The 20,263-nt window shown below is 41.0% G+C and overlaps 2 protein-coding genes and 1 non-coding gene across 3 annotated transcripts; all 3 read right to left on the bottom strand.

Annotated features, from left to right (window-relative positions):
* Positions 1–75: 75 nt before the first annotated feature.
* On the bottom strand, positions 76–15,535 carry ddx18 (DEAD (Asp-Glu-Ala-Asp) box polypeptide 18). Its single transcript, XM_056289150.1, has 14 exons — positions 15,405–15,535; positions 14,823–15,014; positions 14,503–14,730; positions 12,978–13,113; positions 8,529–8,629; positions 8,009–8,208; positions 4,454–4,568; positions 4,146–4,285; positions 3,522–3,683; positions 2,916–3,068; positions 1,920–2,033; positions 1,689–1,745; positions 1,362–1,539; positions 76–599 (listed from the first exon to the last, which is right to left on the bottom strand). The coding sequence occupies exons 1-14, from the start codon at positions 15,508–15,510 to the stop codon at positions 454–456; spliced, it is 2,028 nt and encodes a 675-aa protein (XP_056145125.1). The 5' UTR covers positions 15,511–15,535; the 3' UTR covers positions 76–453.
* Positions 13,914–14,047, bottom strand: LOC130121357 (small nucleolar RNA SNORA13). The gene has a single exon (XR_008811064.1). It is a non-coding gene; the product is annotated as a small nucleolar RNA SNORA13 (small nucleolar RNA).
* Positions 15,536–16,818: 1,283 nt separating the features above from the next.
* LOC130121231 (uncharacterized) lies at positions 16,819–20,263 on the bottom strand. The gene is made up of 3 exons (XM_056290111.1): positions 20,012–20,263; positions 19,129–19,289; positions 16,819–19,029 (listed from the first exon to the last, which is right to left on the bottom strand). Exons 1-3 carry the CDS (start codon positions 20,181–20,183, stop codon positions 18,601–18,603), a joined length of 762 nt encoding a protein of 253 aa, XP_056146086.1. The 5' UTR covers positions 20,184–20,263; the 3' UTR covers positions 16,819–18,600.

The following is a 20,263-nucleotide window of genomic DNA, read 5'->3' as shown; positions in this document are numbered from 1 at the left end:
ATGAATTGTAATTTTTGTGTGTTACAAGTCTTTCTGCTGAAATGTAGATATTGTAATAAACGTTGAGACTTCACATTGCAAGTCAGCTTCCCACATTTGTATTTAAAAAGGTTTAAAACCTCTGAAAGAATACATGTAGATCAAGTCTCATAGTACAACAGGGAATTTTCTGAACTTCTGTTGATCAGAATTCATGGTAGCAAACATGACAAGAGGAATGCAGCTGACAGTAAAAAGTTTGATGTCTGTGACAAAATACTAGTTAAATAATCTCAAATTTGGGCCCCAGATATGTCTGACATAAGGTCAAAACACAGAAATGTGCCTAATTCACCACTGAGACACCCTATACACATTAAATACAAGTGGAAAGAGGCCATTCTCCATGGGCATAGACATAAGTGGGGAATAGCAAGTCCAGGAAGCCTCCTTGATAGCTTGTAGGGGGGAATTTCAGCGAGAGAATTGCCTTTTGTCCCCCTTGCCCTTGTTGACATGTTTGAAGATCTTGGACTTGTGGACGTTCTTGGACTTTTGGTAGCCAAAGCCGCCGCCACCACCTCTTTTTTGCAACTTCATTCCTTTACTGCTGTTTACATCTGAGAAGGTGGCAGGTTAAGGGAAACAAAACAGTCCATGCTGGGTAACCGGTGAGACTCAAACCATGCGCCATGTGTATGCAGGTTTTCATTCTGGCCCTCCACTACACCAGCTGATTTCCATAACTAGCACATCTTGAACCACACACGGGAGGTCTAATTAGTGAAATTAGCTGGTGTAGCATTGGACTGGAATGAAAACCTGTAACCACATGATCCCCCATTACTTGTGACTGAATACTATTGTTTTATGCATTACGGCAGTTTTAGTGTTTGGTGACCTACTGAGCTTTTTTTTTTTTTTTTAAGTGTTGTGTAGCTCAATAGATAGTGTGGCATTACTGCCACAGTAGGAATTGAATTTTAACTCTAGCTGAAAATGTAGGCACTTTGGCAATGCATACTCAGGCAGTTTGAGATGCTTCAGAAACAATGGCATTTTGCAAACACTAAAAACAACTACTGTTTAAAATATCTTACAGTATCAAAACGTCAAAGGGGGGGGAGGACAAAGACCATGCCCTTCCAACAACAGGTCAATAAGCATGTTTAAATTACTTGGGAATCTTAGTCAATGGCACAGGATAAACTGAACGGTAAATTGCACATATTGGTTAAAATTAGCCACATTAATGGATAAAAAGAAAAAAATGTAAGATTATTTTGACCTAAATCTTATTTATTTCTAACTAAGAAGGGGTGCTTTCCTGAGCATGTTTGCCAAATAGAGAACCAGACAATGAGGAATGCAGAAAAGGATACTGAGATCGACGTAAGGGGGCACTTTAAAGCCAAAGGAGACTGCCACCATGGGAAGGTTAAGGGTGTTGACGCTGTAGATCTGTTTGAGCGAGTGTGAATCATAAGCCCTAACATAGGACTTGTAGGCCTCCTGGGCTGATTTGTGAAGGAAGTAGTTCTTTTCAATCAGCTTCTCCAACTAGAGAAAAGAAGCAAAAGATTTCAAATTCAGTTTAAACCATGTTTTTCCTTTCAACATTCACTCGACAATTCAAGATTAAAATTTTTATAAAAGCAAGCAATTCACAATTGATTTGAGAATGCAGAGGTAATGAGAGATGCTCCCACCTGTGACTGGATATCAGAAATTTTAGACCATGAAAAATCAAACTCGTTCAGTGGGACCTAGACAAAATGAGAGCAAAATTAGTCTTGACAAACATGATTCTTAGCAATCTACAGACAGTAAAATATGAATTTATGACAGCAGATAAGACACTGCCTGTGGCAAAGTAATCCTATGTGTGAGGGTATCTACAATTGTAAAGTCGAACTTAGAAGAGGGTCAAAGCAGGTTACCTTGGCCTGTTTGAGGAAGCGAAGGAAGCCAAGCTCCTCAGGCCGGAGAATCAGCAGGGCATGGCCTTGACCATCAATGCCACGGGCTGTTCTGCCAACCCTGTGGATATATTCCTGTGGGCACACAACACAGTTGTGCAGAATGGAGGTGACTCTCAGTCCAAGTCATCTTTATCAATTATGAGGCAGATTTCACAGTTCCTTAGCTATAGTGCTCCAAAGTTTCTGGTCCTGTTGACAGTAAAAATCTTAGGTCTAAAAAAAAAAAATCTCCACGGAAAACACATCCAAAGGTACTACGTGTAATATTTCAATTTTCCTGAAGAATAGTGACTGGTATGGAAGGGTTGAATGGTGTTGACAGAAACTAAGTAAATGACCCATGCCCTTCACTCCCCAGATCTCTGCATTCAAAAGCACAGGTATCTAGCCGGGTTCTGTTGAGTGGTATTGTTGTTGTTTCTTCTACCTTGATTATTTGTTATTCGTGATTATTGAATTAAAAAGTACACAAAGCAAGTCACTGCAAATAACCATCCAGGTCTGTAAGATACAGAACCTGAACATGTTCATCCATCCATCCATTATCTAAACTGCTTATCCTGCTCTCAGGGATGCTGGAGCCTATTCCAGCAGTCATTGGGTGGCAGGCGGGGAGACACCCTGGACAGGCTGACACACACATTCATACCTAGGGGCAATTTAGTATGGCCGATTCACCTGACTTACATGTCTTTGGACTGTGGGAGGAAACCGGAGCCCCTGGAGGAAACCCACGCAGACATGGGGAGAACATGCAAGCTCCACACAGAGGACAACCCGGGATGACCCACCAAGGTTGGACTACCCCGGGGCTCAAACCCAGGACCTTCTTGCTGTGAGGTGACCGTGCTAACCACTGCACCACTGTGCTACCCTGAACATGTTCATATTAAAATAAAACATTTAATAGCTGGAGTAGAACCAGCCAGCAATGTATTGAAGTTGTTATGGTACCTTGGGGTCATCGGGTGGGTCGTACTGGACGATCCAGTCTACCTCAGGGATGTCCAGACCTCGGGCTGCCACATCTGTACAAAGCAGGATTCCAGAGTCGGCGTTGCAGAACTGGAAGAAGGTTGTGGTACGCTTGGTCTGCTTCTGCTTGCCCTGGATGACAGAGTGGCACAAAGGAGGTGTAGCTTACCAACAGCTGGTTTGTAGGAGAACTTCGAGGTTGGGGGTATGATATTGATACCCTGTGTCAAAGCACTACAGTCAAAAGCAGAGCCCATTTCTTTTGCCAAGTTATTTACACTAACAAACTTGCCTTAATGGGAGTGCTCACAGAAAACATATGACATAAGATCACAAAATTCCTATGTATAATTATGGAATTAAGCGAATAATGTTTTTCTTCTATACAGTTTTCAAACAGCTGTGTCCATTCTGGTCGCAGCAAAACGAATGCTCCAACCAACAGAATTCACCTTGTAAAATGAACGAACGGCGTATTAGTTGAAATCAAATAGAGAACTGTTTAGCTTGACTGAAAACCTGAGCACGCCGAAGCGTTTGTGGGACATAAGTGGATACCAGTGCTGTAAACCGTGTGAGTCTTACATGGATGGCCATGACAGGCAGGTCAATGTAGTTGAGCAGCTCATAGTGGAACTTGACCGACATACAGGAAGAGAAGAAGACCATCAACTTCTTCTTACGGTTTTTCTTCAAGAAGGTGAAGAGCAGCAAAAAACGCTTCTCTGATGGACACACTACATAACCCTGGAGGTCAAGTAAAGTCACATGAAAAAGGATCACTGTAAAAAGGATTTTCCAATGGTTGGAAGCAAAGTAGGCAATATCTTTAAATACCTTTAAAACAGTAGCACTTTGCATAATAGGAGGTAGAGACCAATCTATGTCTAACAGAAATATTAAACATGTCTCAAACTGACAACATTGAAATATTTGTTTTAGTCTATTGTGACAAGTAGGATGGGGAGTAAGTTGGTTGGGAGGCAGAGTGCCAGGGCTCATCCAGCTGGTCAACAATATGTATTTGATTCCAATTAACCTGTCATATCTGTGTTTTTCAGTAATAGAGTCTGAAGACACTGCTTTGTCCATATAGAGCTCTGAAAAGACTACGCATTGAAAAGACAGCCTGTCACATACTCTGAATTTAGAAGTAAGATAGCATCCCAATGCTGAGGTTCATGGTTTGAATTCAGTCAACAGCTGTACCTGCTCCAGGCCATCAACAGTAGCCGTGTCTTTGTTATCGTCCACACCAACATAGAGGGGCTCCTTTTTCAGGGAGATGCGGGCCAGGTCCTCCACCTTACGGGTCTGTGTGGCTGAGAACAGCATGGTCTGTCTCCTCTCTGACAATAGAGAACGTGAATGTTCAGTTAATTTTGTGAATTCTTTAATTCAGTGAGTTCTGGGTGGCTACGCTGTGCTTTGTCATGTAAAAGTGTATTAATCTTTAACAAATAGACAAAAAAAACTGCCATACTAGCAAGTGAGTTTAGCGTCACACAGATACATACTTGGCAGCAATTTGATGATCTGCTTGAGCTCCTCCTCAAAGCCCACCTCCAGGATACGGTCGGCCTCGTCAATGATCAGACACTGCAGATTCTTGAACAGAAACCCGGGGGTGTTCTGAGGGCAGATAGAGTACACAAACTCCTAAAAACTTAAAGTATCGCCACATACAAAGTTTGTGACCAACAGGATTCATTGAGATAATCAGTTTTTTTATGGTTTCTTCTAGACCATGAGAGTTATTGGTCGACATTGGCCTATCACAGATAAATCAGTATATGTTGTCTGAGATGCTCCGATAGGATTTTTTTTTTTTTTTTTTTTTGCATAACAATGCAGAGAAAGATGCTTGGAGTAATTTAGAAGTGGTGTCATCACATAGTTTGTCCAGCAGAGCGCTCACCGACTCCATTGTTTACAATGCTCTAAGCACTGTCTGCAGCACATGTGGCAGAGTACCTATCACAGCTGAGCAGACGGTGGTGCGGAGTCAAGCGGTTTGTGAAATTGCTGGAACGTTAATAAACAATGACCCAATACTTTTCCCTTTTCAATATAACTCTTAATACAACCCTGTCCCTAACAACCGTCATGTCACTCATGCTTATCACATCTGTTTGCCATGTTAGCGAGGTAGCTAGCCAGCTACAGTTTGTCAGTACAGTCAGTAATGTAGCAGATTGAAAAGCTAGGCATCCGAGAATCTCTTCCCATTCGTTCTGCAGCTCAGCAGACGACTGCGGTGGTGGATTGAGTGTGCTGAGTGTTGACTTCCTGCTATGTTGTTACCTAGTTGATGAGATGCAATGCTGGAAAGTAAATAAACAACATTTCCATCTTTTACTCTCCTGTGATAACTGACATGTCACTTATGCTTATCAAACTCGTTTGATACATTAGCTAGCTACTTTCATACCTTGTTAAGTTCAGTGGAAGCTAGTGTGAGCATCTTGAGCCCATTCTTCCTATGTTGTAACATAATAGAAGTGTAACTAATGGTAACATTACATGTATTCACGCCAAAATGTTTAGTTCAGGAATCGCAGTTTGATACGCCCTCCAAACCGAACAATTCGAGTCGTTGTATTTACAAAAGTTAACATTTAAAAGTCTGGTTTTCCACTGGATACAGTGAAAGTTTCCCTGAACGTTCTTAGTCAAGTCCATTTTATTTGCATAGCCCAATATCACAAATTACAAATTTGCCTCAGGGGACTTTACAACAACACAACGTCCTGTCCTTAGAACCTCACATCGGATAAGGTACAACTCCCTAAAAAACCCTTTAACAGGGAGAAAAAATAGGAAGAAACCTCAGAGAGAGCAACACAGGAGGGATCTCTCTCACAAGACGGACAATGTACAATGGATGTTGTGTTTACACAATTTCCAGAATACAACATTGAAAGAGGATAAGAGCATTATAATGGAATTATGAAATATATGAAGACTATGATGAGGAGGATGCATAGCAGGGCACAGTTCATCTCGTGACTCGGCAGCAGCAAACCATGAGTTATTATTTGTGACCATTACATATTAACAGTGAAATATTGCTTAAGATGATTGGCGTTCAATCTATTAAAATAATGGTTCGCAACAAACTGTAGCATGAATCTCATCCTTAATTTCATAGAGTAGAGCAGCGATCCCTAACCACCAGGCCATGGACTGGCACTGGGGCGCAAGCATTTGCTACTGGGCTGTGAGGAAACGATATGCTTCGGCAACAAAACAAAAAAAACCCTGAATAATAAACATAAGATTATAGGCCATTTGTACAACAATTACATTGAACTTTTAAAGCTATATTGGCAGCATGTATATATGATAATTTTTCTTAATTCAAGTGTACTATATTGTTCTATTTGTGTTTTATTTAAAGTTATCTATACTTATTTAATTCCTAGCGAAGTTTACTGTTTCAGGGCAATGATGTTACTTTGGACAATAAAGTTTGTTAAACTAAAATGTCCTGCCTCCATCACATATCTTTGTCACAAGTATTTGATAACCACATTTGATGGATCATAGCAAAAATAAGATCAGCCAATATACTGATATTGGATTTTTTTTTTACTCCTCAATATCGGAATTGGCCCCAAAATCCAGTTGCCTCTGTGGTGTCGATGACATTCAATGCACATGCACTGTGACCTTGGGTTTAAAATTAATGAAATTTTGTTTTTGACACAATGTGCAAGATGAGGAAAAATTATCCCATCTTACTAAAATGGAAGGTGTCAGTGTACCTGTCCTTAAGTTTTCTCGACAAACATTCATGCGATCGACTCCACACTTGGCGGGTGTATTGCTGACAACCCAAGGAAGTGCAATGTCAGCTGTGAAGTTGTTTGGATGAACAGTTGTCAACAAAATCAAAGGACAGACATACACTCACTTCCTGGTTCGGTAACTGCAAAGCGACCGAACAACACCAGCTGAACAGGATAGTGAAGACAGATAGCAAGATCATTTGTGCCCCTCTCCCCTTCCTGTTGGAGATTTACCATCAATGCTGTGTTCACAGCCTCCAGCATCATGACGGATCTCCACCACCCTTCTCACAACCTGTTTTCCCTCCTGCCGTCTGGGAAGCGGTACAGGAGCATCTGTACTAAATCCAGCAGAATGCTAAATAGCTTCTACCCACAAGCAGTCAGGATCATTAATAAACTGCCCCCTCCTACAGTCATGCCCATCCACCTGCCCTTTAACCCCCCATCACTGCTGGTCACTCGTTGACATACACCGGCTGTCAACATTTAAACTGAAATGGCATTTTAATGGACTGTGTTGCACTTGAATGGACTGTGTTGTTAATTGGTTGTGCTTTTTTTTTTGTTCTCTCTGTTTTCATGTTTTTGGTGGTATCGTTTTTAGGGAATTTTTGGAGGTGTATTTTGTCTTCTCTGTTGCACTGCTGTGTGCTGGGAGAAATGGCATTTCATTTTTATTTATGTGCGCAGGTACATAGTGAAAATGACAATAAACGAAATCTTAATTTTACAGATAGATGTTGTTTCTGTGGTGACCGGACGAAGAGCACCACTCTGCCATTGCAACCCACATTGTGATCTGAAGGCCGATTACACCCGAACGGGCACTGCACTAGTTACAGCAAATTAAGCTAAAAAATTAATTTAACTCAAGACTTTGAAAATTTGTTTCAACAAGTACTGACTGATGTTTGGCAGGCCTTGAAGATTTTATCTGTTTGTGTATAAATTTCAAACAACTCTGGGTAGAAGCAATATTTTTTCCTCACTTCAAAAAGATCTAATTTAAACAAACTTTAGTACATTCTGAACGAAAAAGCAATTTGTTTTGCATGAGAGCAAATTCCATTCCATTCCATTATCCAAACCACTTATCCTGCTGTCAGGGTCGCGGGGATGCTGGAGCCTATCCCAGCAGTCATTGGGTGGCAGGCAGGGAGACACCCTGGACAAGCGGCCAGGCCATCACAGGGCAAAATAGCAAATTACACACACAAAAAAAGATGCAGGCATTAACCTTACACAAATACTAAGTGCTGAACTGGAATAACAGCTCACCTGCAAGTGGTCCAGCAGTCGGCCCGGTGTGGCCACCAGGATGTTGACACCGTTTGCCAGTTTCTGTGCCTCAGCTGAGCGGTTGCTGCCACCCATGATCAGGCCATACGTGTGCACATGGTGTGTCATCAGCTCTTTCAATACACCATACGTCTGCATAGCCAACTCACGTGTGGGTGACAGTATAACTACACCCGTACCTGGAGGGGGTTTAACAGTGGGGGTTAGGGTTAGCACACTCTCATAATGTATCAAAAGTTTCCTTTCTAGCTCCCATTCTTAAACAATGTACTATCACTGGACAAGATAAATGCGAATAAATAAATTAGGGCCTCCTGACATGTCTGAGGGGCAAGTTCATTCCAATCAAATACTACATCTGCTGACATTCTCTACCCCTCAGACAGGAGAAAAATCATAAAAATGTTTTTTTCCTTTTTGTTAAAATGATAACCTGCATGCTCATGGCCCTGGATAACACATGAGTTCTCTTGATTTGTTCACTGCTCGCAGGACTTACCGTTACGGGGCATGAACTTGAGTTTGTAGATGAGTTCAATGGAGGGGATAAGGAAGGCCAAAGTTTTACCACTGCCTGTCTTGGCTGCAGCCAAAACATCCCTGTTGAAAGCAAACCACACAGACACACAGTTCAGGTAAACTTTATTGCATTCTAAGGTAAATTTTTCTTGCAGTCAGTCCTCTGAAAGGGCAACCAAGCAGACAATAATATTCTAAAGGATATTTATATTCAAGCGCATCAGCTACAGTGTTAAAATGCAAGTGGATGAAGCACTTAGTAAGCTATTAGACACCATATCTACTAAGGTTGCTTCGCTAAAGACAGTTGCCCTCAGATATTTGCCAAAACCAGACTTTGATGCAGCTATAGATGTCACTCATTATTGCATGGACAATTACTATAAATAGTCAGGTCCTAAAGTATTTGGACAGTGGCACAATTTATCATTTTGGCTCAGTGTGCCATCACAATGGATTTGAAAAGAAACAATTTAGTGTTTCCCACACAAACAGACTTTACTTGGGCGGGCCGCCCAGGTATATTAACAGCCACCAAAGTATATTTGGCGACCCATTTTAGCATTTTGTTATCTGTCCGAGGGAATGATGCCATCCTTAATTGATTAACTAGTAGACAATCTCCCTTCGCTATAAACTAGAACGACCTGGATTTCACTCCTACCTAAAACAACCATGGGTGGTCAAAATGACTGCTGGTTTTTGAACCCTATATTCTGTCAAGATAAATACCCAATTGAGATATTAATGCATTGCATATGTTAGTATGTCTGTTAGGAAACAACTGGCACCAAAATTAACATTTTAACAACTATAATATTATTTTTAAACTATTTAAACTTCAGAGACATGGTTGAACTTGAATAGCAAAATTGAAAAAGTTAAAATATTACCCGAAAAACAAAATGGAAAACATATTACTAATCTAACAAGTTCTATAAAACGTGAAATGTAAAAAAAAAAAAAAACTAAAAATAAATATTGAAACAGTCCCAAACAATGACCGGAACTTAATAACTACTAGAACGGCCATGGGCGGTCATTTTGACCGCTGTGGTTTTTAAACTCTATATTCTGTCAAGATAAATACCCAGTTAAGATATTAATGCATTTCATATGTTAATATGTCTGTTAAGAAACTAACTGACATCAAAATTAACATTTTAACAACTTTTAATACAAATTTTCCAACAATTTAAAATAGCCGCTGTCCAACACCTGTGAATACTGCAAAGCGTCGGGGGTAGTCATGGTGCATCTGTAAAAGCGTCTGTAACCAGACATGTTGGCAATAATCAAAATCAAATTTAGACTATTTCTCTGCACTGGAGAATGCTAGTTTTTTTTTTCTAGGACAGACCAATGAACTTCACGAAGGAAATGATGCGACCAACACACGTAAATAGTGACATGACGCGCACAATCACGCGCACATTACGATGGTCGTTTTAGGTCATGGTAGGTTTTAGGTGTTCATTGGGAGTGATGAAGAAGGACAGGATTAGGAATGAGTATATTAAGAGGGACAGCTCAGGTTGGACGGTTTGGAGACAAAGCAAGAGAGGCAAGACAGATGTTTGGACATGTGTTGAGGAGAGATGATGGGTATATTGGGAGAAGGATGCTGAATATGGAGCTGCCAGGGAAAAGAAAAAGAGGAAGGCCAAAGAGGAGGTTTATGGATGTGGTGAAAGAGGACATGCAGTTGGCTGGTGTGACACAGGAAGATGCAGAGGACTGGAAGAGATGGAAACGGATGATCCGCTGTGGCGACCCCTAATGGAAGCAGCTGAAAGTAGTAGATGGTCGTTTTAGGTAGATCTAATCATTACTTTTGTTTTTTGTGTGCAACTGATATAAAACTCAATTATGCAATTTTAGGAGAATTCAGGGTGCTGCAGGTCTGTATCTTTTTCTTTTCTTTTCACAAAGTTATTAAACTTTGAATATCCAAAACGGTCTTAATGACTATCTTGGTCTAACCCTCTCATACCCGTTCGTTCTGCTATCGTGACAAAGGTCTACTGACAGTCTCACACATGCTCTGCAGAGAAATACAGAGATGTTCTCTGGTATTACATTAGAAGACACAGACACAGTAGATTTACAATCACAGACCAGGTAAAAGCAACACCTTTTTTCCTTATTGTGTAATTGTTCTCTGACTTTGGTAGTAGTTTCGACTTCTATGAAAGAAAGCGGCAACTGTGCTGCATTAGTAGCTACAAGACTGAAGAGTGTATTCAGCACACATAATGACCATTGCACAACACGTAACAAAGTTGTCCTGGCTAAATATAAGGAGGATTATAATTTGCTTTCTCTTCAGGCTAGGGCAGTTAGAAAGATAGACTAACTTTGGTTAATGTTAGACTGCTAATTTTTCATGCATTTGCTCAGCAGGGTAAGTGAATTTTAGCTTTCAGCAATAAATATATTTTACGTCCAATTTCTGTACAGTTAATTTAAGGCCACGTGTCTGCTTTTCAGGTCAAAACTGACCTGAGAAACAGAATTAACGGGGATCACCGGGCTGCATGTCTACAAATATCAATAAATGGACCAGCACCAGAGGTGTTCTCATATGCAGAGGCTTTGGCGCACTATGAAAAACCTAGAATATTAAGTGCTCTGGCACCTTTGTTCACACTAAAGAGTGTTTTATTCTTGTTTTGTTTTTTTTTTCTTCCAACTTTATCTTACTCTTCCCATGTGGGCAGATTAAGGAGAGGTTAGGATCTGTGAAATACATTATGCGAAGAAATGTCCAATAAATCAAAATATTGTGTTAAAGGTCACATGTATTTGTTGTTTGTCACATGTAGTAGACCATTTTTGTGCCATCAGGTAATGCAGGCATAAGTATATTTCAGATTTGTGGGAAACACAGCAATCAAGATGCTCTCCATTTTCCACTATTTTTATATATAGCCCCCCAATTTTAGGGGCTCAAAAGTAATTGGACAAACTAACAACCATACATTAAAATTGTCGTTTTAAATAATTGGTTACAAATCCTTTGCTGTCAATGACAGCCTGAAGTCTGGAACCCATAGATATCACCAAACACTGGGCTTCTTCCATGATACTCTGCCCGGCCTTTACTGCAGCTGTCTTCAATTCCTGACTGTTCTTGGGGCGTTTTGCCTTCAGCAAGTGAAATGGATGCTCATTTGGATTCAGGTCAGGTGATTGACTTGGCCATTGCAGAACTTTCCTTGAAAAAGTCTTGGGTTGCTTTCGCAGTATGCTTTGGGTCAATACCCATCTACACTATGAAGTACTGTCCACTGAACTTTGAAAGTTTTGAAGCATTTGGCTGAATCTGAGCTGATAATATAACCCTATACACTTCAGAATTCATCCTGCTGCTTTTGTCAGCAGTCACATCATCAATAAATACAAGGGAACCAGCTCCATTGGCAGCCATACATGTCCATGCCATAACGCTACCTCCACCATGCCTCAAAGATGAGGTGGTATGCTTCGGATCATGACCAGTTTCTTCCCTTCTCCATACTCTTCTCTTCCCGTTATTCTGGTACAAGTTGATCTTTGTCGCATCTGTCCATAGGATGTTGTTCCAGAACTGTACAGGCTTTTTTAGATGTTTTTTGGTGAACTCTAATCTGGTCTTCCTGTTTGTGAGGCTTACCAATGGTTTACATCTTGTGGTAAACCCTCTGTATTTACTCAGACAAAGTCTTCTCTTGATTGTTGCCTTTAATAAAGACACACCTACCTCCTGGAGGATGTTCTTTATCTGGCCAACTGTTTTTAAGGAGTTTTTCTTCTCTCATCTACCACAGTTGTTTTGCGTAGTCTTCTGGGCCTTTTGGTGTTCCAGAGCTCACCAATGCATTCTTTCTTTTTAAGAATGTACCAAATAGTTGATTTGGCCACACTAAATGTCTTTGCTCTTTCTGATGGGTTTGTTTCGATTTTTCAACCTAATAATGACTTGCTTCACTGGCACTGTCAGTTCCTTGGACTTCATATTGAGACTTAACAGCAACAGATTCCAAATGCAAATGCTACTTTAACATCAACTCTAGACCTTTTATCTGCTTACTTGTAAATGAAATAATGAAGGAATAACACACACCTGGCTATAGAACAGCCGAGCAGTCAAGTGTCCAATTATTTTTGGTTCCTTAAAAATGTGGGGAACATGCGTATAAAAAGTGCTGTAATTTCTTAAAAAAGTGGGGGACCCACGTATAAAAAGTGCTGTACACCGTTGAAGTGATTTGGAAACAAATACCCTCAAATTTAAGGTGAAAGTCTGCACTTTGAGCTCACCTCCCTGACTTAAATCTTACTCATTGTAAATAGTTTCACCTTCTAGATATATCAATTACTAAACACTTTTTGGCTCCAATTAATTTATGACTAATATAGAAGCAAAAAGTGGAAACTTGCAGCTTACCTTCCCTCCAAGAGGGGGCGAATGCTTTTGTGCTGGATCTCAGTCATGTGTTCAAATCCCATCTCCTTCACTCCCTTCAATGTGTTCTCACTCACCAGTTCAGCAAGAGAGGCAAACGACGTGTCTTCAAAGGCTCCTTAAATAGTAATTATGAGAAAGTCTTTGGAATTCAAATGTAGATAAAGTCGTTACTGGAGGCCTAGTCCACTTTGAGAAGGATCAAGAACAAATAAATAAGGTATGAAAAAAAAAGCACCTGCATGCATTTGAGGTATTCTTTTGCCCCCATCCAATTCTTAAATCAAGCTTAACACTTAGGCTATGTCCACACTAACACAATTGTTTTGAAACGCATAACTTTTGCTAAATTTATGTCTAACATCCACACTATACCGGCGTTTTCGAACCCCTACAATGGAGACTTTTGAAAATGCTGATGACCACGTTTTAGTTTGAAAACTCTGGGATTGCACTTTAGTCTGGACGGGTGGCAATGGAGGCTTTCAAAAACGATGATGCAGACACCCAAGTTCGCTCCCTGATTGGGTCTTATCAGTTACGACGTGTCCTTCCCTGATTCGTCACACCGTTTATCACCACATTGACCGCCTTATACTCATGTGTTACTTTCAGTAACAGTTCCACCTCATCATCGGTCTAAACAAAGAAATCGCTGGTCTTACTTTGTGCCATTGCTGTTCTTTTTACGCAGTATTTTCTGCAACTAAGCCACCAACCGAAGAGTAGAACATCTGCTTCCCGTTTACAATGGCATGCCCATGCCCAGTGTATGTGAACAGTGATGTGATATGCATTTTTAGGCATGTTAATATGGACAGAGATTATTTCTGAAATGGTGCCAAAACACTCATATGGACGTAGATTGTTTTCATTTATCTTACAAATGAAAACAGTGTTGACGTCGTCTTAAATACTACATGTTCTTGCAGTTATTTTTGTTGAAAGGAATCACTGATGGTTCCTTTCAGAGACAACCACAAGAGTCACTGTGTGCCTTAGTTGACACCCCATTCATGGTGAAGTCAATGAACGGGCAACACTTAAAGGCAACAAACATTTTCTCAATAACATAGAAAACTAAGTGCGGGAATATGCTCGTACCCATTTCACACTAAAATGCTGGATTTTCACTTAAAACAGTCTGTGGCTCAAAATCCTGGGAAATTGGCCCTAGATATAACCCAGCAATCTTCCAAAGTATTACAACATTTTCCTGTAATTGTGTCAGTGTGAACAGGTCTCTTTATATATAACTCATCTGATGGCCAATAGTAGTATTTCACAATCAGGTCCCAGCAAGATGGTTGCATTTACTGACAAATGTACATTTAAAGCTTGGGTCAACTCTCAATAGCTTCAAAGGCAACTAGGTGTAGATCCTGGTGAAAAGTATCTAATACAGCAGTGGACAACCCACAGCAAACCTTGTGACATAAAACCACTAATGTCAAAAATATGATGTAGCCTGGCTGATAATGGGCAGTGTAAGAGCTACTGTTAATACCTGTTAAACCAGTTGGTAATTCCGGTCCGTCCACCTCTTCATCATCCCCTTCTTTCTCTTCATCTGCACTTTTCCCATCTTCATCACCATCCTCTTCATTCAGTGACTCGTCTTCCTCGGCTTTGTCATTTACCTGTCCAGCATCTGCATCTTCTTCCATTAGTTCCTCCTCATACTCCATCTGCGTTTCCTCCTCTCTTTCTTTGACGGCTTTGGCCTTCTTTTCAGCTACAAAGGAAGTCATAATTTAACTACTAACCACAAATTGTGGACTTAATTTGGTCTGATCGACAAAGTTTACCGTGTCCACAAATCGTTACCTGGTGGTTCGGCCGTATCATTGAGCTTCCTCTTTTTCTTCTTCTTCTTCTTCTTCATGTGACTCTCATCTGTGGCATCTTGTTTTAGGGGGACGGTCTTTTGCATCTGAGGCTGGGTGTTGACTTCAGATGTTGCTGTGGTCTTTTGACCAGTCTCATCACAACATTGCTCGTCCAGTCCGTTTGTTTCCACTGGGGTGCAAATACCAAGAAAAGCCACAAGGTAAAGAGAAAAATAATGTGGAATAACAACTCGAAATCTGATAAACGTCATTGGTGAACAACGCTGAAATGTACATGGTCAAGACACACGACAGAGGAATTAGGGTTCAAAAGCAACAGGACACGCATGGCAATAGGGTAACGTCAACAGGCCAAATTTGACTATAGTAATCAGCTGTACATTTTGTGACGGAACATAACCACAATGACGATCATACTAAGGACGGTGAACTACACTCGGGTTAGCTCCGAGAGTCGAAAACAAGGCTCTGACATTACGTTGACGCGCTCTCGTGGGAAACTAGTTAACGCTTAACTATGTCATAGCCTAGCTATATTTTTAAATGCGACAGGACATACCAGTCTCTTCAACTTGACCCCGTTTCCTGGATAATTTACGTTCTTTGTTCTTTTCATTCCGTTTCTGAATTTTCTTCCGAAGAAATTTCATCTGCAGCTCTGCCATTGCTGCAACTGGGCACGTTCGCACACACGTGGTGTCGAAGACCCCAAACTACGCGGCGGCTATGCTTCGCCTGAATGAAAATCTAGAGGGCCTCAATGTGTCTGTCCTTAATATTGCCGGACTAAAATCCAATTGCATGTCTTTAATGAACCCGGAGTTTAGCTCAGATTAAATAATTAATGCGGATGGATGCGAAGAACGGCAAGAAGCTGTTAACGTGCCTCTTAATGAGTCTCTCTCTCTCTCTCTCTCTCTCTCTCTCTCTCTCTCTCTCTCTCTCTCTCTCGGTGTGCTTTTGCACAAATTATCCATTGATTTGATTTGCATGTGTTTAGCAGCGACGGTCGTTGGGGGTGTTAGTTTCGACTTCATTGTTCAGTGGTCATGAGAGTCGTTGGAGCCGTTAGTGATCGACTGTTGTTCTTGGAGGCTAGGCTTCTTGAGTCTCCTGGGTAGAGATGAAAGGACGGCATTGTAAGTGGGCCATAGGTGGTGTCGCAGACCTCCTCCTCTGTTGAGGGATGGTTTTTCCAGTTTCGCATAGATGGCTTCCTTCACCCCTCTTTCAAACCATATATCTTCTCTGTCCAAAATGTGTACGTTGCTGTCCTCGAAGGTTTAGTTTCTCCTATGTATAGGTCAGTGCAATCCTCGTTGCATTGTACGGCACACACCAGATTGCTTTCTCGGGTGTGTGGTACACGGTCTTTGGGATGAACCAGTCTTTGGCGGAGTGTGTTGCTGGGTTTGAAGTATACCGGGATGCGGTGTTTGTTGAAAATTCTCCCGAGTGTCTCGGAGACCCCGGAAACATACGGGATGACTGTGCTATTCCTTCTGTTCCTTTCTCCTCGTCGCTCACCTGGTTGGTCTTTTTGGAACGTGTTGCAGTTTTCTCAAAGGTCCAACTGGGGTAGCTGCAGGTTTTTAAAGCTCCCCTCAGGTGTTTGTGTCCTTCCCGTTGGGCCTGAGTGCTGCTGGGCACATTGTCGGCTCTGTGTTGAAAAGTCCTGATGACGCCCAGTTTGTGTTCCAGAGGGTGGTGTGAGTCGAAAAGTAGATATTGGTCTGTGTGTGTAGGTTTCCTGTAAACCCCAATGTGGAGGCTCCTGTCTTCCCCACAGACACGTTTGCACAAATTACTTTCAAATTTTGTCCGTATGACTGTCACTTATAGCCAGAGAATCAACATCTTGCAAATTGCATTTTCACAATCCAAGCAGTGGCATATTCTCTTTCAAATGTTGTCAAGCTATGTACGTTCAAATATAAAAATCAATACATAAGGAAATCTTTCACTAATCCATGTCTTTTATTACAAAGATAGTGCCATGATAAAACACCAGTCCTTTCACTGGTGCCACTGCATTTTCATAATCAAAACAAATCTGAATACTTATCCATCCGGAAAGACAAATATGCATGGAAGCTCATTTCTGTCATGCCATGAATTTCACATGGTTTCCTCCCACAGTCCAAAGACACGTAGGTCAGTGAATCGGCCGTTCTAAATTATCCCTAGGTGTGAATGTGTGGGCCCTGTGATGGCCTGGCGGCCTGTCTAGAGTGTCTCCCCGCCTGCCGTCCAGTGACTGCTGGGATACGCTCCAGCATCTCACGACCCCGATTGGGATAAACAGTTTGGCTAATGGATGGATGGAAGTATTTTAGATTATTCTGCACTTCCATCCATTTTCCAAGCTGCTCATCCCAATCAGGGTCATGGGATGCTGGAGACCATCCCAGCAGTCACCGGGCGGAAGGTGGGGAAATACCCTGCCTTATTATCATTATTTTAGATTATTATCAACAATAATTTTTAAATTTATTATTCATTAATTGGCAAGAGACTGGCAGGCCATTTGAAACTATGTAAAGGGCCATATTCAGCCTACAGGCCACCTGTTGAACAGGCCTAATACACAGGCTCAGTTCTTTCAATGAAAAAACATTAAATTCACTGTCAATATAACATAGATTGTCACGAGTAGAAAATGGACAGAGGTAGACTATTAGATTCTGCATTGTTTCCAGTAGATGAACACTGATGATATATAAAGGTATATAACAAATACAATAACACCACTGTCAGCATGTTTCGCTAAGAGGGGAAGGTCAAAGGTTATTTTTTCCAATAAAGCAATTTGTTGCCATGGGGAGAAAAAAACCCTGTGCATTAGAGACTCAGGCCATGATGATTTATTCATCTTAGAATGGAAGGAAGGACTAAGGTACCACATAAATAAAAGGCAAGGCTATGAACTTAGAGAGTAAAGTGCCATCTCTTCAACGGGTTTGGTTGGGCCCCAAAATATAGCTCTGAAAGCATTTTTGCCTTTGTGCTGAGCATTTGTTGTTCAAACAGGGTGACAAAGAAATCAAACTGGACTGTTCACATCTGCAAGTTAAACCAATTCTTCCGCTTTTGGAAAATACAATATTTAAGTGTACACTACTTACTTATTTACTGAACATATTATTTACGCTCTTTCTGTTCATATTCTTTAATTTCCCTCAGGATCAATAAAGTATCTATCTATCTATCTATCTAATGTACAGATCTGTACAATTAAAGTATATTGTTTTGACATTCATTGATTACAGACTACTGCAGTATTCTTCTGGACTGTCTAAATACAGTCCACAGTCATTCAGGTAAAGACACATTATTGTAACTCTGTTACTATTGTCAAGATACTTTTACAAGCATCAAGCGTCACCTCTAGTTCAAACTAAGACATCCAAGTCAAAATGAAAGAGTTGCTCTCATCTCTTCTGTCTCGATATCCATTTGCTGGGCAGGCTGCATCCCTAGACTCTAGTCTAGCCGCTGCCCCCACTCTGCATTTCTTCTCACGTGATTCTTTCCTACTTTCTCATCATTGTCTTTATGTTTTTACTGAGGCAATCTCTGGTTGTGTGGGAGTTGACTGTCCCCATTTTAGTTTATAGGGGCCTGCCTCAGCAGGGGACACCAGGTCTTCATTCTGCCTACTTCATTCAATAAAGCTTGTGCTCTCTCCCTTTTTGCCCTGGTGGAAGATAGTCAGACATCAACAGTCAACACTAGTCAACAGTGGAAAAAGTCTATCAAACACATCGTCTTTTCAAGTCTTCTTCCAAGGTTTTGAATACCAAGTTAGTGATATCCCGACGAAGTTGCATAAGCAGCAGTGGGTCTTTGATTTGGTGCATGTCTGCTAACATAACTTTTACAAACTGATTAAGCACATCACATTTTGTGACCCCAGCTGTTTGATGAGTTCGATGCTGCTGACTTTCATTGTTCTCATGGTTACAAGCCAAATCCGCCATCTCTCTGACTTTAAGTTGTGTTGGTGGACAATAGCGGGTGGCAGTATGTGCAGTCAGGGCAACGGACTGGTGCTCACGTATGTATACACCAGACACATTAACATCTACCAAGCTCTCTGTCTCCATACTGTCTTCTGTTTCTTCTTCTTCCTCATCTTCATCACCGTCCTGCTCCTCTTCATCATCATAACCATCCCTCTCACCCTGCTCACAGTCATAATAATGATAAAGGGAAAATATTGTTAGAACAAAAGTAAAGTGACGAAGGCACACATGATATCCTCTACCTAAATGATAACTTACCTGACAGTCGGTCACTTTTAACCGAGGGAATATGTAGGGCCTTAAGAAACTAAGCTGCTCCTTCAGCATTCTTTTCTTTGAAGTAGTCACTTTATCTGGGTGCCCAATCAACCTGCCATATTGAGTGCGAAGAGATCTGGATCTTCTCTCAACGTCAGATACTAAGGGATTAAATGAGATGCCCGTTCAAAACTTCCCTTATATGTAGATAGAAAATAGTCCCCTTTCATATCAGTATACAAACCTGGTCAATAAAATAAAAAAAATTACTTTGCGACATCTTTTCACTGATATTGTTTTCTCTTATAAGCCAAAATATGATCCTGTCATTTCATTGGAATGTCCTATTGATTCAAGATATGATCAAAGACAGAGAGGTAGATTTAGATATACAGATGTGTAGTTTAAAAGATACAATCTTTGATTCAAAAGCAAAAAGGTGGCCCCAAAACACAGAATTGGAACATGTTTCCGCCTCCAAAATGAATTGACAACTCTCCAAATAAAAGGCCTAACATTAAACACAGCAGCTACATCTGAATTTCTTATGTTCTCTGATGCCATGAAAAGGTTTGTTTACGTTTATAATTACTGAAGTAAAACAGGCCCCAAAACTACAATGGGTTGAGAAACACACGAAATGCTTATTCTCAGTCTTTAACTAAAACTCCTCAACCAAGCAAGTAAAATAGATCTCGATTTTGCATGGGCCCTAATTGTACCTTTAGTTACCTTTGGTTAGTGCGGAACGAACAATTTCAAGCAAAGTTAACATAAATCGACTGAGCTAACCACATGCGCTCTAAGGGGGAAACGGAGCACTGACGACAAATATGTGAGAAACGGACGGAGACGATAATGACGTCATGGGACAGCTGCTTACCGTGAAGTCCAACGCTGGAGGCGAAATCTAACCACAGCTTAGTTTTTAACTTTTTGTTGTAGTAGCTCGGATTTCTAGAATTGAAAAGACATTCGTGCTGTTTCCAGAAGTCTATCAGCTTCTGGTCCATTTCATTCCACCACTCGCGGTAGGTGAGAGGCAAAGATGCCATAATTTGAACATGTGGGGGTCAACTGTATATGAATTAAGGCTTCCCCACGTTTGTAGCTACGTGAATCGCCTGCTGCGTTG

The sequence above is a fragment of the Lampris incognitus genome, chromosome 11 (assembly GCF_029633865.1).
Source record: "Lampris incognitus isolate fLamInc1 chromosome 11, fLamInc1.hap2, whole genome shotgun sequence".
In the NCBI taxonomy this organism is placed as follows: Eukaryota; Metazoa; Chordata; class Actinopteri; order Lampriformes; family Lampridae; genus Lampris; species Lampris incognitus.
This window is presented reverse-complemented; position numbering and strand designations above follow the sequence as displayed.